The sequence below is a fragment of the Pipistrellus hanaki genome (genome assembly GCF_964339955.1).
Source record: "Pipistrellus hanaki genome assembly, chromosome: 3".
Taxonomy (NCBI): domain Eukaryota; kingdom Metazoa; phylum Chordata; class Mammalia; order Chiroptera; family Vespertilionidae; genus Pipistrellus; species Pipistrellus hanaki.
The window spans coordinates 97,626,568-97,643,479 of NC_140505.1; the positions used below are offsets into that span (position 1 = coordinate 97,626,568).

The 16,912-nt window shown below is 45.2% G+C and overlaps 1 protein-coding gene across 1 annotated transcript; it reads left to right on the forward strand.

Annotated features, from left to right (window-relative positions):
* The first annotated feature begins 7,989 nt into the window (after positions 1 to 7,989).
* LOC311620325 (gap junction alpha-3 protein-like) lies at positions 7,990 to 9,615 on the forward strand. Its single transcript, XM_084879627.1, has one exon. The coding sequence runs from the start codon at positions 8,002 to 8,004 to the stop codon at positions 8,773 to 8,775; it is 774 nt and encodes a 257-aa protein (XP_084735753.1). The 5' UTR covers positions 7,990 to 8,001; the 3' UTR covers positions 8,776 to 9,615.
* Positions 9,616 to 16,912: the final 7,297 nt, after the last annotated feature.

Here is a 16,912-nt window from a genome sequence, read left to right on the forward strand (position 1 = left end):
GATTCCAAAATCCAGATGACAGAAACCTAAGAATCTGGTGACAAGCCATCACTGTAACCATGAGATTATAGCAGTTTGCTAATATTGCTCATTATATCACTTAGGAGAGTGTATGTTTCTGTATTTTTATTTTCCATTTTTATGGTTACCTTAACAAAGCAACAATGGCTAGATAGCTACATTTGGAAAAATGGTGAGGTTTTGTGGAGGGGGGGGTGTGCCAGTGCAGGTGCAGGAGGGTCCCAAAGAGGCTGGTGCTGGCTGGGCCCTGCCATCCTGAGGGAGCCCCAGGGGCCTGGGAGCAGGCAGCACCTGCGGTGACCCTTGCTGACAGCAGGTGGCAGCAGTGAGCAGCTCCCCATCTTTCTGGGTTCCACTCTGGCCCTTAAGTCTGAGAGACTGGTTACCTATTCACAGGACCAGTGGCTTATATCCCTGGATGGGTTACTCAACTTCTCAAAGAAACGGAAGAGGCCAAACTAACCACTAGTCTCCAGTATTTTCCTAGCAAAAGCCTGCCACGTTTCATGAGTTAGCTTTGTATTCCTGAAGACCCTCAGAAGAAACTATTTCAATGGCATAGAAAAGATTGGAAGGAAATTCACTGAGGTTTCTTGCGCACCTCTGAGCAGGGCTGAGACATTGGACTCCCACTTTTGACTTTATATACTTCTGTATTTACTTTTAATGCAAATCATTTTAACAAAAAGTTTAAATAATGGCAGTATTCTATTGCCATTTATTATCCTAGGAATAACAATAGTAGTTGTAAGGAGACTACAAGGATTATGAACTTTTGTTCTCTTATGATAAAAAAATAAAATAAAGAGAAACTACTCATGCTTCTCAGAGGGAATAAAAAATATTTTAAGATCTTCTCCAGTAATATTTCTCAATTTAAAAACAAACAAACACGCAGTTTACAAAACTACCACCTTCTATGTAGGCGCGTACACACACCATGTAGTTCCACAAGGGGAAGAGATTCCAGATGTGCCTGTGGGCGCTTGGTTTTCTTTCTTCTGGGAACAGCTGGACAGGTAAACTCTCCAGGGCAGGCAGACTGCTAATCTGAACAGATCTCAGCCCTGATGAAAGCAGCCCGTGGAGACTGCTCCATGGGGATTTTAAAGCAACCAGGCACTCCAGTTTTGCCCCATTCCTGCAATAAATCACCACTCAGCTCTGAGCTCGTTTTCAGCTTTTAGAATGGCCACCAAAGCTCAATCCCCTAATACCTGCGAGAGAGCCTGCGGCCAGGCCTGTGCTGGGCCCTGGGGAGCCAAGCAATGCAGAGGGGCCTTAGCTGAGCCAGTGGAGCTGGCAGAGCCAAGCAGATCCTTCCTTGATCTTGGCCTGTGCGCAGGTTCCAGCTAAGTGCGGGATGTCCTCCTGAGCAGGAAAGAAGGCAGACGTTAAACCTCTGCCCTGAGGCCAGCAGGGTAGGCTGTGCGCCTGTATGGTCACCAGGACCAGTGGAATGAGTGGCCGCGAGGACCTGCCTGTGTCCTCAGCGGGGCCAGGTCTCAAGTGCATTGGAACAGGTTCTGAAACACACAGGGCCTCTCTGACTGGGGTCCCAGTGCTTGAGGGGAGCCAGGCTGGCTAACCAAAGGACTTGTATGCCTGCATATAAGCCTAACCAAGGGACACAGACACCAGGAGGGTGAAGGCATGAGTTGGGGGTCCGGGGTAGAGGGACAATGGGGAGATAAAGACACATATGTAATACCTTAATCAAGAAAGACATTAAAAAAATAAAAAAGGCCGAAACCAGTTTGGCTCAATGGATAGAGTGTTGGCTTGGGGACTTAAGGCACCCGGGTTCGATTCCGGTCAAGGGCATGTACCTTCATTGCGGGCATATCCCCAGTGGGGGATTTGCAAGAGGCAGCTGATCGATGACTCTCTCTCATCGATGTTTCTAGCTCTCTATCTCTCTTCCTTCCTCTCTGTACAAAATCAATAAAATATATTAAAAATAATAATAATAAAATAAAAATAAAAAAGCACAATAGGTAAAAAGTAAGAAAATATGAATAAAGTATGGACTTTAATTAATAATAAAACTAAACTAAAGTCTCCGGACTGTGTCGCCAGCGTTTCTCCGCCCGCGGCCAGACCACTCCGGCTGCACACGCTGGTTCGTGCCCCCAGCCGCCTCTCCGCTGTTGGGGGACAGTATCCACCAGCATCAGGGGTCCTTGCGCCTCCCCTCTGCTGTCAGGGCAGGGCAGCCACCAAGGCACCCTGCCCCGCCCTGGAGCCTGAGAGGGCTGGGGCCGAGCTAAGAACGGGGTGGAGCAGTGCAGGTGTAGGTGGGATAGGGATGCGGGTCCTGGTGGGGATGCGGGTGCAGAGGGGGTGGGGATGTGGGTGTAGTTGCTGGAGGAGGAGGGTGCGAGGATCTGCAAGGCGGGGCTGGGTGGGCTGGGGTGTGGCCAGTGGTGGGCCTGGTATTACCTGGCCCTTCTTGGCCACTCCAGGCTCCAGCAGAGGCAGAGAAAGTCTCCATTTAGCGCGGCAGGAGCGCTGTGCCTGGGACCGAGTGCCGGCGTAGCTGGTAAGCGCAGGGTGCGGGCGGAACCCGACGGGGCGGCGGGACAGTGGAATGGAAACCGGCCTCTGGGAATTCTGCCGGGAGTCTGTGGGAAGTTGTAGCAGTATCAGGGCTGGTGAGCGGGGCTCAGGACTTTCTGGGGTCCTTTGGGCTAATCGAGGTTACGGTGCTGCTGGAGGTCCCTAAAGATTTCCTGGGGATTGGCAGGAGGCTGGTGGTGGGGGATGACTTCATGGTTTCTCGAGGGCGTCTCCCCTGTGGGTGGGGGAGCAGGACTTGCTCTAGAACTTCAGGTCTGAGGGCTCCAGTGACTAAACCCTGGGGACTTAGGGGCCACAGGGCCACGGGGAGGGACACCCACCCCGGGCTGGTCTAGCAGCACCTGCTCTCTGCACAGCTTCTTTGTTTTGTTAAGAACAATGGTGCCTCTTAAACCCCTTTAAGGAACGTTTAAAAAGTAACCCTTTAGCGATAAGTGCCAGGACCTGATTCTCCACATAAATGTGCGTTTGGGTACTAGAGTGGGAAAGGCTTATTTGACCACAGCCATCCTTTCTTTTAGGGGCTGTCCTGCCAGTAAGTGGCAAGAACACACGGCACTGGCTTTGCTGTCTCCGCTCTAGTGGACAGAAGTCCACCTCGGATGCAGAGCGCCTAGTCATGAATATTTGTCATCTGGGCTTTAGTGGAGTTGGCACTTTTTATTTTATCAAGATATCACCAAAATACGCCATATATACTTTACTCAAATATAATGTAATGAACAAAATGAACTAACAAGCAAAATAGAGAGAGACTCATAGAAGTAGGCTGACAGCTGTGGATGTGGGCGGCTGGGTGGGTGTGTGGAAGCATTTAGTAAAAAATAAAGAAAAAGAGAAAAAACTCTTGGACAACAACTACAGTGTGGTGATTGTGGGGGAGCGAGGGAGTGGAGTGAGGTGGAGGAGGGTCCAGGCGGGGTGGAAATTTGACTTGGGGTGGCAAAAACACAATACAGTGATGATGTGCTGTGGGGCCGTGAACCTGAAAGCTGCATAATTTTGTTACCCGGTGTCACCCCAACAAATTCAATAAAAATGAAAAAATTAAAACCAGTTATATACAAACAGCTGAGACATGAATTAGTCATTGGTCTCCCAGACCCAAATGATCAAAATGATGTTGATTTACTATATGTGTGTCATTTCACTGGCAGTCCATCGTGTGCTATGACAAATATTGCAACACAGACAGTAAAAGTTTAGAGAGGAAAAGGGAATTCATTTCCCAAAGGTGAGTGTGTTCAAAGTAAACCTCAGCTAATTTGGTCCGTATTTCATGGGTGCAAAGGTTTAGTTCACGTTGAGATGAACATCTAATAAAAGGGGCACAGCTATTCCTGTGAAGCAATTCTCAGAAGCTTCACTACTGTAACAGCCAGACAGACAGTGCTGTGTAGGGTGAACAGCAAAGTTTAACCGGCTCAGAACTGTCTTGAATAAGGGCATTTAACAAAAGTTTATGGTTTGCCAATGAGAATGTGAATTCCTTGGATGTTACTTATAGTTTATGTGATATTCATTTTCTTAACTAAAATAACTTTTATACTATATATTGGAAACTTAAAGTTAATTGTCTATCATAGACATTTTACAAAGCCTCATACATACAAGGCATTGAAACAAAAATTAGGTTTTTTGATGTTACCATTACTTGAATATGTTGCTAGCAGAGAATAAATAGGACATACATATTTTGAGGATTTTATTCAGTATTGCACACTAATACATTAGTAACATATATTGTGTATAATATACTAAATGTTATTAAATCATTCTAGAGATTCTAACTCCTATAAAAATCCAATAATAGTACAAAAAAGTAGAGACCAATCTTAGGTATGAAGTAGTAGTAAAATGAATTTACCTCTTTCATCCCTTGCCCAGACTTTGGTTTTGTTCCTATCCTTTCACTAAGTGGTCACTTTAGGTCCATCCTTGGCCTCCTTATTGTGAAATCACCAGGCTCCTTCTTCTGGAAGGTTCTGAACAATGTTGACATTGTAGTCATTTTCTGCAAAGCCCTCCATCTGTCTCCTCAATTCTGGGCCATTCCAGTTCTCATTCTTGATGACTGCTCACAAGGGAATAAGCCTTCTAAGACCTAAAAGGCATCTGCAGGGGAGTCAGACTCTCCTGGTCCTGGGTGACCTTCCTCCTAGCCCTTCCCAGTTTCCTTGCATCTGCTGGCTCTGTGGTGTCTGATCTTTACAAATATGCAGGATCTGCCTGACCATTTTCCTCCTACTGTTAGACTTTTCTAAATGAACATTGCCAGATGACTAGGTGAAACAATAATGAAACTAAAATATGAAAGGATAAAACAAATTTTCAGGACACAAAGTCCAAGAACCTAATAAAACTTAAAGACTATGGACTCTCCGGCAAGGTCTCTGGTCTCCAGCTCTGCTCTGTCTCAGGCCCTCACCCACCTTGTCAGATCACGTGTCCTTCACGAGGCACCACCACACATTGGCCACCTTTACAGGCACCAAAGGCAGTGAGTCTGTTCTGTATCTTCTTCACCTCTTGTGCTGCATTGCCCATGACGTCTGTCTCTAAACTCCATTCTTAGCACTGTGGCCCTCGCCCAGAAGAGGAGGAGCTACCAGTGTAGACCCTCTTCCCAGCTGCTTCTAACCCCAGGTCTCCAGCTTCCTGCTGGACACTCTCACTCCAATCTCCCACCACTGCTTTTAACCCACACAGTCACCAAACCAAAGTTCTCACCTCCCCTTCCAATCTCAAATTCACACTCCCCGCCAATGTCCTTCTCTTTGAATCCCCCCACGACTTTTCCACTCACCAGGCTCAGACATGTAAGACTCTTCTCTCATTCCTACCTCTCTCATCTCTGGCTCTGCTCAGAAACTACACACTGCTTTATTTTTGTCTTCAGAAAGTCTCTCTTCTCTGTCCTTCCTCTTTTCCATTTGCCCCTCCTGACATCCAGCCTGGCCTTCAACACTCCCTCCAAGGTCACCACACCTCTCCTGAGTTCCAGCAGGCTATAGACAGGCACCTTCTTTCTTGAACAACACTTTAGCATCTCTCTCCCCTCTCTCAGTGGGTTAATGTCTCTCTAGTTCTTCGGTTCGTGTGCACCACCAGTGCTTACTGAATGCCTACTGTGTGCAAACATAGCCCCAGCCTAGCTCCATGTGACAAGCAGCCATTAAATTCACTGCTTTTAATCCAATGCCCCGTGTCAGTCACATGATCACACGTATTCCCACCATACAGGAACCTCGCTCTCTTCTTAAAAGGTGCTCCCTTCACTCTCCCTTCTATCCAAAGCCATGTCTCCTAAGCCCAGTCCCAATTCCACTCCTCCCCAGAGAAGAAGTGTATTAGTATTAGTACACTTCTTCTCTGCCCTTATAGAGCTCCCTATTCTCCTGAATTTTCCCATCTCCACAAATAGATCTCAAGATTGAGACCATGTTTAAGTTGAAGACACAGCATGTGCTAATGCATAAAGGTCGTGTTTCAGGGCCCACAGGAAGTTTGGTGCCCAAAGTGCTGGACCAGGTCCTCCTGGGTTGTGCACACTGGCCATGGCTCTTGTCCTGTGTCCCAGAGGCAGATGTCCAACAAGATGGAGGGAGGGGCTAGGACCAAGGGCAGAGTTAGGGGTCTTGTGACAGTCTGGCGCTGATGGCATTCCCCCAGGCTCAGTGGGATGGCTGTGGGGTCTGTGTAGGAGTCAGAACTGATAGGTTGGAGGAGAAGCAGGATGTAACCTAGAACGATTCCCTGACTTCTGACATCCTTCATTGGAGAGTGGGTTGTTTCATGTTGAATAATTAAGTTTCTCAATGAAACTTGTTAATGTCTAAAAACATGCAGAATAAGACAGACGGCAGTTATAATATGGGGCAAGGAGGCTGGTAGGATACATGAAGACTAAGATTTCTCTATGGAGCTCAAGTGACCAAAACAAAGCATTGGAAGTTTACTCAAAACGAAGACTGACATTTGCCTGTTTTTTGTTTTTTGTTTTGTTTTTGTTTTTTTAGATCACATGGAGTAAAGTTTTATTTGTTTATTTGCCTTCAAACCAATTTCTAAAAATTAGTGTTGTTAAGCATTTTTTAAGATTCAACATGATAGAGTTTTCTTTATTCTTGTAGGTATACTTACTGCACAGACTGGTATGTTCCTTACTGCACAGACTGGTCATGGGAACAGCGGTGCTGTCTTTGGTTCCAGTTTGGAGCATCTGACCCGTTTGAGCAGAGGCCACATGGAGGGCACCTTGTAGGCTTGGTCCCCAGCGTCCAGGGAGCACTGTCACCTTCACAAAGTGGGCCCACGGGTCTTACTTCCCTCTACCCGAGAGGCAGTTCACTGCCTATGACCATGAACCCCACCTTACAGTCAGAGACACAGGCTCCTGCCCAAGGACATGCACAGACTGAACCATTTATGTAACATTTGCAAAGAGAAAGATTCAAAAGGAAAGTAAAAAGAGGAGAAGGTAACAGATTAATACAGCAGAAGTTAGGAAGGTGGAATGAGCATGGCATAATTTAGGAGAACATTACTCTAACCTCACGAGAGCAGGACAGGTGAGATTAGGAATTGGCCAGCTGCACAGGAAGCCTGAGAGGCAGAGTCTGGAAGAGCCCAGGGTGGAGTTAGGGGCTGGGAGAGGTTCGTGTCCTTTAGGAAAGTCATTTGACTTTCTTGCTCAATTTCCTCATCTCTGAAGTGACTTAAGTAACCCGTGTTTGTCTCATTTAATCCATGCTTTTGTAGGGTGACTACAATACTATATTCATGCTGTAGGCCTTGGTTTAACCCATGTGTCATGACACTCGCAGACAGGTACACAATGCACACACATACAGGTGTACACACATGAGTACACTATACACAGATGCACATACACATTGTGTGAAGAGATCTGCAGGACAGCCCACATTGGGAAGCAGGAGGGCAGCCACACAATTACATTATATTCCAACTTCTATGTACAAGAACAGATGTACAGATGTTCTTGTACATAGAAGTTGGAATATAATGTAATTGTGTGGCTGCCCTCCTGCTTCCAGGAGGGCAGCCACACAATGTACAGATGTACAGATGTTCTTGTACATAGAAGTTGGAATATAATGTAATTGTGTGGCTGCCCTCCTGCTTCCCAATGTGGGCTGTCCTGCAGATCTCTTCACACAATGTGTATGTGCATCTGTGTATAGTGTATACATGAAGATAGTGTAAACTTCATGTTTACATTGTATACACTATACACAGATGCACATACACATTGTGTGAAGAGATCTGCAGGACAGCCCACACACTGTGCATATGTGCTGACCTTGAGCTCACCTGTCCTACCCGATTATTAACAAGCATGTTCCCTTATGTTCCCTTACAGGCTGGCAGTCTGGAGCCATGGGTGACTGGAGCCTTCTGGGGAGACTGTTGGATACAGCACAGGAGCACTCCACGGTTATAGGCAAGGTCTGGCTGACGGTCCTGTTCATCTTCCGAATCTTGTTGCTGGGAGCTGGGGTGGAGTCGGTGTGGGGAGATGAGCAGTCAGGTTTCACCTGCAACACCCAGCAGCCGGGCTGCATGAACGTGTGCTATGACAAAGCCTTCCCCATCTCCCACACCCGCTTCTGGGTGCTGCAGATCATCTTCGTGTCCACGCCCACCCTCATCTACCTGGGGCACGTGCTGCACATCATGCGCATGGAAGAGAAGAAGAGAGCCAGGGAGGAAGAGCAGGCAAAGGGAAAGAGCGACCATGGCCAGAAGGATAGTCCCCAAGTGCGGGACGACCAGGGAAAGGTCCGAATCGCTGGGGCCCTGCTCCGGACCTACATATTCAACATCATCTTTAAGATGCTGTTTGAAGTGGGGTTCATTGTTGGGCAGTACTATCTGTATGGCTTTCACCTGGAGCCACTCTACCGCTGTGACCAGTGGCCCTGCCCCAACCTCGTGGACTGCTTCATCTCCAGGCCCACAGAGAAGACCATCTTCATCATCTTCATGCTGGCCATCGCCTGCCTGTCCCTCTTACTCAACGTGCTGGAGATATACCACCTGGGCTGGAAGAAGCTTAAACAGGGCATGACCAATCACTATGACCCAGAGACCGCTGAATCCAGGGTGGGGGCCATCATATCTGGGGATGTGCCCCCACTTCCCTCCCACTAGGCCAGACACTGGTACTATGGGGCGCCCTTCTACTACACGCACTCTGTCTCTTCCCTGGGATGGGCAACCATCATCATTCCAGGGCCCCTCCAGCAGCATCAGCCTTCAACATGGCAGCTCTTTCCCAGGCACAAGGGAAGGGCCACCCCGACAAATTCTACAATAGTAACCACCACCGACAACGACAGGCAGAGTTGGGCCAACCAGGAGCCTGGGCAGCAGATTCTGTGAGGAAGGTCTCCCCACCTGTGTCCACATCCTCCTCCTTTACCCCTCCAGGCAGCCCCCTGCAATCCCCTCAGGAGGGCAGAGAAGGCAGCAAAGAATCTGTCGTGTGGAGAATGGGGACAGCAGCATCCGGGGAGAGAGCAGATTGGAAGTGACTCCTGATGAGGGGCAGCGGGCAGTGACCCCGCTGTGGAGGTGCACATGCCGCCTGAGCTCCCCACAGACCCAGACGGACAAGCAAGGCCAGTGAGGCCAGCAACAGTCAGGCCAGACCCAGTGACTTGGCCATCTAGTGGTGGCCTCCCCAGGTATAATGACCACCTTTCTAGCATCAAAACCAAGTGCACTTCAAGCGAGCAGCTAGAGAGCCAGGGTGACAGAGAGCACTGGAGTGGGGGGAGAAGACCACCGAGAGGTCAGGTTTCTGTCAGTGCTTGCTGTCCTTAGCGCTGGAGGTGGAGTGGGGAGGGTGACGATGCTTTCTATGGGGAATGAGGGCAAAGTGGCCGGTGCCCTTTACAGATATTCATGGTACCCAAGAGCCCTGAGCCAGGAGACCTTCTCAGGGCTTTCTGTCTCTGAGGCTGACTGCTCTGCGATGACAGAGGCAGGTGTCTGCAGTCACTTCAGTTCGGGGCCATTGGGTTTTCTGTCCTGAGCTCTCTGGAGCCTCTGGGCAGCACAGAAGGCCTCGGCGGTGCTCAGCCCTATCTCTGTCTGATACTTTTAACTCAGAGTGAAGTTCATTTCAGATATTTGCCGAACTGCACTAAAAGGAGACTGGGAACAAGCCTATGTAGTGTCATTTGAGATTCTGAAATTGCATGTGAAGCCCCCATTTTAAAAGAAACGCTTTACCTTCATGAGTCAGTTCATTACTATGAGAAGGTACAAAACGAAATAAAAGCAGGGAAAACTTAAGTGCCTTTAAATAATTGAAGTTCTAAAATGGGAGGTTAAAAGTAACTGCTGCTGCTAGGAAATTATTTATACAGGTGAATGAATAAACTACACCTTTTTAACAGTGCAAATGAACTTCATGTTTCTTAACCATTCTTTGTGGGCAGCCCAGTAGCTTTCTAGAGTGTAAATAAAGCTCTGTGCATTCACTCCCTGTGTAAGTGCATGTGTCATTTTGTGCGAGTGACTGATTTGTCATCCCCCCGGGTGGCTGCTGTGACAGGGAAGGCTATTTGTGTGGGTGAGTGTGGCTAAAAGATGACAGAATTTCCTGTCCTGCACACACAGTGTCTGAACCCAAGAGCAGTGGTGGCGCTGTGTGATCCTCATCACACTTTTCACCTCCACCAGCCACCGCTTGTAGTTTTTATTCAGCAGAACACCGTCCACTGTCAATTAATCCATTTGTTTTTATGAATCCCTTTAATTTTCTGAGGATTCTTTTGTGATGAAAAGACTATGATTAATGTGAGCAGATAGCTCAATAGTGTGTTCAGCTGGCTGTGCTGTGGGCTGACTCTCTCCCGAGCTTGAGCTAAGCTCACTTCCGACACATGTCCTGCAGTCTTCCGCAGACAGATGGACACGGAGAGGGAGGCAAGCCCCCCGGAGAGTATTTAATTGTTGTCTCGGGTCTCCCAGGGCTGGTGCGAAAGCACTGCTGCTGTGGGTGCCTGGGAGAGAAGCCGCCATCACACACAGGTGGCCCTCGGGTGCAGGCCGTGAGGCTGAGTTCTCCAGCTGAGAAAGGCCCCTAGAAAGTCCTGTGTGAGCCGCATGGTGTCAGCGAAGCTGTGGTTGTTTAGAAAATGCAATAGCAGTCATCACACAGGGAAAGTGCAGCTCGTTGAATGAGTGTGAAATTCGTCCAGATTCTTAGGTTCTTCCCTGGAGACTGTTAATAATGATGATAAACTTTTTGGACCACAATTTGATACTGAGTGGGGTTGGAGGAGTGAGTGGCACTGTAATTGTGTTTAGTTTTTGCATTTTAAAATAGGATTTTATTCCCATATGTCACAAAGAGGCCACATTCAGTTGACCACAGTCTACTTGGCCCACTCAAAGCCTTGGTAGGATGTAAAATTAGATTCACCGCCTTGAAAAACCTGTCATTTATACAGAAATTAAATTCTAATTTCAATTTCAATCCTTGTGAGAAATGAAAGGTCATCTTACAAAGCTCATCTTTGAGGGATCTGTGACCCTGAAGTGGGGCTCCTTCTCTCCCACTGAGAAGTGGGAAAGGTCAGTCTCTGTTCACCCATCACTGTAAACGTCCAAGTGCCAAGAGAAACAGAAATCGCCTCTCCCTTTGGCCAGATTCCAGATATTATTTTTTCTAATTATTGATATTTGGAAATTTCACTGAAATGATTTTCCTCTCAATGTAAAAGATTATTTTTTATCCCTAAGTTTGTTATGAAACCCAAATGCTATGTGTAACACATATTTTTAATTTGTCATATATAAGGCGATTATGTTCTTCCATCCCTGCATTTAGAAGCCCAGCCATCCAGTTGGCACTGCACACTCTGAAAAAGATAAGAAAGGTCACTACATCACCACATTCACAGTGCCCAAATCCACTTTTTAAATTAGAAATCACCTCTTATAAAATCACTTTCTCTTTTTAAACTTTATTTGCTGAGTTATTCCTTTCCCCCCATGAAACTGACAAAAGGATATCTTAAATTAGAGAGAGAGAGAGAGAGAGAGAGAGAGTTAAAAATAGCAAGTCAGAATATTCTGATATTCCCTGGCTTTCTTTGATCTTTAATGGCTGCATCATAGAGTTCTCAGACAAGAACACCTAGAATATGAATGCAATCCAAACAATCTTCAAAAATTAACCTGATGAGATTAGGTCTCTTCTCAGTTTAGGTTTTTCTCTCTATTAATACTTTATTTAATTCTTCAGTATTTCTAAATAAAATTTTTTCATTTTAAATATTTTCTTCTGATATTTGTAACAACTCTTTAAAAACTCAATAAATCAAAGTTTTAAATAAATATAAGAGCTTTCAAATTCTTGTATATATTCCAATATCATTTATAGACAGTCATATGCTCTTAAACATTTTAACTACAAGTTTAAAATTAATTACACATTTTACATGAAAAACCTATTTTGCCAGATTCCCTTAAAGATGACAAGCATACAATCTCTCAGGAGGTGACACTGACAGAAGACAGGTCAGGGATTGCCTGGAATCAGGTTAAGGAAGGAGTAACTGCAAAACAGATAAGGAAACTACTGGTGGCTACACAAGTATAGACATTTTTCAAAATTCAATAAGCTGCACCTTAAAATAGACTTATCATAAGTTACTTATATGCCCACAACATTGACCTAAGGGGGGGAAATATGTGTGTGTGTGTGTGTGTGTGTGTACCCATACACATACAAATTATCAATGGATATAAAATCTAAACTTAACACAAAAGGACTAAGTCTTCACTCTCAATGACTTTACCATCTCTACATTTAATTCTATACAGGTTTTTTTTTTAAGTAGTTGAGATGAGATCTGAAAGATGAATTGTGAGGGGACACCAAGCTGAGGAACAGGAGGGGTCAGTTGAGGTTCTCCATCAAGAGGTATACAAGGCAGAAGTAAGCAGTCAGATGGCCCTTGAATTTCTGCCAGTTTTGGACCAGCTGTCACGAGATCTGCTGGTGGGCTAGGTGGAAACAGGGACTGCGCTACATGCCTGGAGACACAATGAGTAAGGGAGACTTGCCAGAGGGAGTGTTTTTGTTTCGGGAGGCTGCTATACAGATGGCCACAAACGCAGTGCCTTACAACAACACTGATTCATCCTCAGACAGTTCTGGGCGCAGAGGTCTGCGGTCAGTGTTACCGGGATAACACTTAGCTGTTGGCAAGGCTAGTTCCCACTAGAGGCCCAAGGGGAAGACCTGTTCCTATTCCATTTCTGGAGGTGGTGGCATTCCCTGGCTCCTGTCAACACCACTTCTGTGGTCACATTTCCTCATCTGTGCGACTGTCAAATGTCCCCTCTTATAAGGGCACTGGTGGTTACAGGACTACCTCTCCATCTCAAGATCCAAAACTTAGTCACTTCTACAAAGTCTCTTTTGCCATATGAGGTCAGATTGTCACGTTCCAGGTACCAGGATGTGATGTTACGGTGGCCACAGGTGAGCCCGGCAACAAGGAGTCGGTATTTTGGAGTGAAGAAGCACTTTCCGTGACCTGCCCAGACAGCAGCGTGTTTGACCTGATCTTCCTCCAGTTTGTATCCATGGTGCGGATAAAGTGTGTTTATTAGACAGATAGTTCAGGATGGAAGGGACTGAACCATCTGGCCCATTTCCAATCCACAGAAGGCTTCACATAAATGAAATATTACTTGGAAGCCCACTTTTTAAGTGTTTCCAGCGAGGCCCCACTTCGCTGCAAAGCCCCCAGGGTGGAGCTGGCGGCCTCTCACTCACACTGAGCGGCGGGATGAGGAAGCACCCCCATGGGGCTCTGGGTGAGCTGGAACCCCAGATGTCACACTGAAGGCGACCAGCTCCACCAGAGGTGGCCTCAGGCAGGCTATGCATTCGTCCATCAGATGCTCACGCCTGGGGCCAGACGGCTGCTGACAGAGTCTCTGGGGCCAATGCAGACAGGGACCCTTTGCCCAGGGAGGGATACTGATAACATGACTGCCTCCTATCAGTTACTGCTCAAACAGCCTAGAGCAAGCATGTCCAACGCAAAGGCTAACACAGGCCAAATAAACACGGTTTAAGTTTATGTGGGCCGAAAAAACACAAAAGCTTGAATTTTCATATAAACGTAGATTTACTTTGATAGAGAAATGATGAATACAAAGGGCTGAAATAAATGAATAATAGTTAACATAAAATAATAGTACATTTTAATAAAAATTAATATTTTTTCTTGAACATTAACTTACCAGACACTGAATAACTGCACAAATTAATAAGTGTAACATAAATAAACCTATTTTCCTTGTATCCCGGAAGTGCAATATTCCTATTGCATGCACCAAATAAATCAGTACAAGGCTAATGATGTGGTAACCGGCTGCTAAAATATTTGCTGCTAGTATTAGTGGAGAGAAATAGGGCCCCTGTGCATAAGGCGCATAAGGGAAATGAATGCAACATGATTATAGTAATCAGTCATTAGCGAATGTTGTATGATAGTTAGTTATTAATGATTATGTGTAACTGCATATTGTAAAAATTAAGTAACAAAATTTTTATTAAAATGATTCTTACATACCATTATATTGGCTGGGCTGCAAAAATATTCGTTGTGGCCCACAGGGCTGCAAGTTTGACATGCTTGACCTAGAATATCTGCTTAGGGACAGAAAGGCAGTCTTAGGGATCATTTCACTGGTCAGTAAGGCAGAAGGTGAAACTTGTAAGAAGATTCATACTCTATACCTCCATCCCATACTCAGTATAGCTACTTTTATTTTTAGTTCAAAAGAAAATGTGCCAGACACACATCAGAAAGTCTTTACTGAATGGACAAATGAATGACTATGGATGTCTTCTCTTCTAAATTGTGACTTCTGTCTATCTGGGTGTGTGCCCTTCAGACATAGAATAAGGGAGACAGAAAATGAAGGAAGACAATAATTCCAGTTTAGGTTGTTTCCTGAAACAACATGAAATAGGAAGTGCTTCTTCTGTGGCCTTGCTGTGGGTGTGTCTGATGCTTTGTGGCATTTTCATGGGGTGACCAGTGTAACAGTTACTGACACACAATCACTTACTCAAAACTCAGCGACTGGAACGAAAACAGCGTATCATCCTACTTAGTGTCTGAGTGGATTGGGGAGTGTCTTAGCTGAATAGTGCCTTTGTGTTCTCACAGCATTGCAGTTGGCTTCTCCCAGAGTGAGTGATTCCCAAGAGAAAGCAAGGAAAAGCTGCCATTGGTCACACCATGTCACTTTTGCCTCACTTTGTCCACATTCAGCTATTCCGTTGTGGAGCAGAGTGTTAAAGAATTTCTGGATATTTTTCAAACAGTGCAGCCAGTCATAATCATAATAAAAGAAACCTATCATTCCCCAGAATGAGTATCCAATTTCAAATGCTTCTTCTCTGATGTTAGGAGCTATGTATCATTCTTTTTTTTTTTTTTTTAATATATATATATATATATATATATATATATATATATATATTTAGTGTGTGTATATATATAGTGTGTGTATACATATACATATACATATACATATACATACATATATATGTGTGTATATATATATATAGTGTGTGTGTGTGTGTGTGTGTGTATATATATATATATATATATACACATATATATATACATACACTCTAGTGACCTGTTGTGAGAAATTGCACAAGACTCAGGAGTCCTCCCCTCCCTCCCCCTCCCCTTCCCTCTTCCTCCTCCACCCCCTCCTCTTCACCAATCTCCCTCCCCCCCCCCCCACCGTGCCATGGGTCAGAGTCCTGGAGTGGCTCCCAGAGGCCCCACCTCCAGGCTGCACAGAGCAGCCGCCAGCCCCACCTCCACTGTGTGTGCCACCATCTTGTGATGGCGTTATGGTGTGAGGGTCAATTTGCATACCACCTCTTTATTATATAGGATATATACATATCCTCTCTAATAAAAGAGAAACATGCAAATTGACTGTACCTTCACTACACCACAAGCCACACCCACCAGCAGATCAGGGTGAGCATGCAAATTAACCCAACCAATATGGTGGTTAATTTGCATATCCAGGCCAGAGTGAAGACTGAAGACAGCGTAGAAAGAAGCCAAGTGCTGCGGAGAAGCAAGCAGGCAGGGTGGCGGAGAAGGGAGGGAAGCCGGCGGGCAGCGGAGACCGCAGCAGGAAGCCCTACTGCAGGGATCTTCCTGCAAGGGGCCTCTAGTATACAGATATTTAAATTTATTTCAGAGAGGAAGGGAAAGGGAGAGAGAGTTAGAAACATCAACGATGAAAGAGAATCATTGATTGACAGCCTCCTGCATGCCCCCCACTGGGAATCGAGCCCGCAATCTGGGCATGTACCCTTAACTGGAATTGAACTAAGGACCCTTCAGTCTGTAGGCCGACACTCTATCTGCTGAGCCAAACCAGCTAGGGCTATCTTTACTATGTTTACCGTAAGTTTATTAGAGAAATGACCACTGTAGAGTATATCTGAATCTCCTTTTACAAAGTTGAAGTTAATAGCCCTTCCCCCAGAAAGAAGAAAATGTGTCTCAAAACTCATTTAAAAAAATTAAACTTCATGCAAAATAGATTAGTCATTGCTAATCATAAACCTAAAAAATATCCAGAAATCCTTGAAGAATTTCCTCTTAGAACTCTAACATTTGTAAGCAGGAGGAACTTGAAGAACTTTCCTAATTCTTTAACCCAAGCATAGGGTAACTTTACTGGATCAGAAGCCCTGATCTTGTTATCTGGTTCTTTACATTCTAACATTCTAACACATTTGGCATCTCTTACTGAAAGATTACTTTCTTTTTTGTTAAATGGATGTATAATTGACATATAGCTTGTGTTCATTTCAGGTGTAGAACAAACAGTATCTTCTTTATACTTGTCCTTATTATCAGATTTTTAAAAAATGAGTTAATGTTGCTTTCATAATTTTTAAAAAGGCTATTTTCATTTTTTAAAATTAACTTCAACCAGAAGAGAAGTTTATTTTGAAGTCACATTAATGATAGAAAAAACCCAAATACCATATATTCTTTAATTTAAAAAAAAATTATTTATTTTATTTTATTTTTATTTTTTAAAAATATATTTTATTGATTTTTGTACAGAGAGGAAGGGAGAGAGATAGAGAGTTAGAAACATAGATGAGAGAGAGAGTCATCGATCAGCTGCCTCTTGCACACCCCCCACTGGGGATATGCCCGCAACCAAGGTACATGTCCTTGACCAGAATCGAACCCGG

Excerpts from the sequence above, each read along its gene's own strand:
- LOC311620325 (XM_084879627.1), top strand. The coding sequence starts at position 8,002 with ATGGGTGACTGGAGCCTTCTGGGGAGACTGTTGGATACAGCACAGGAG.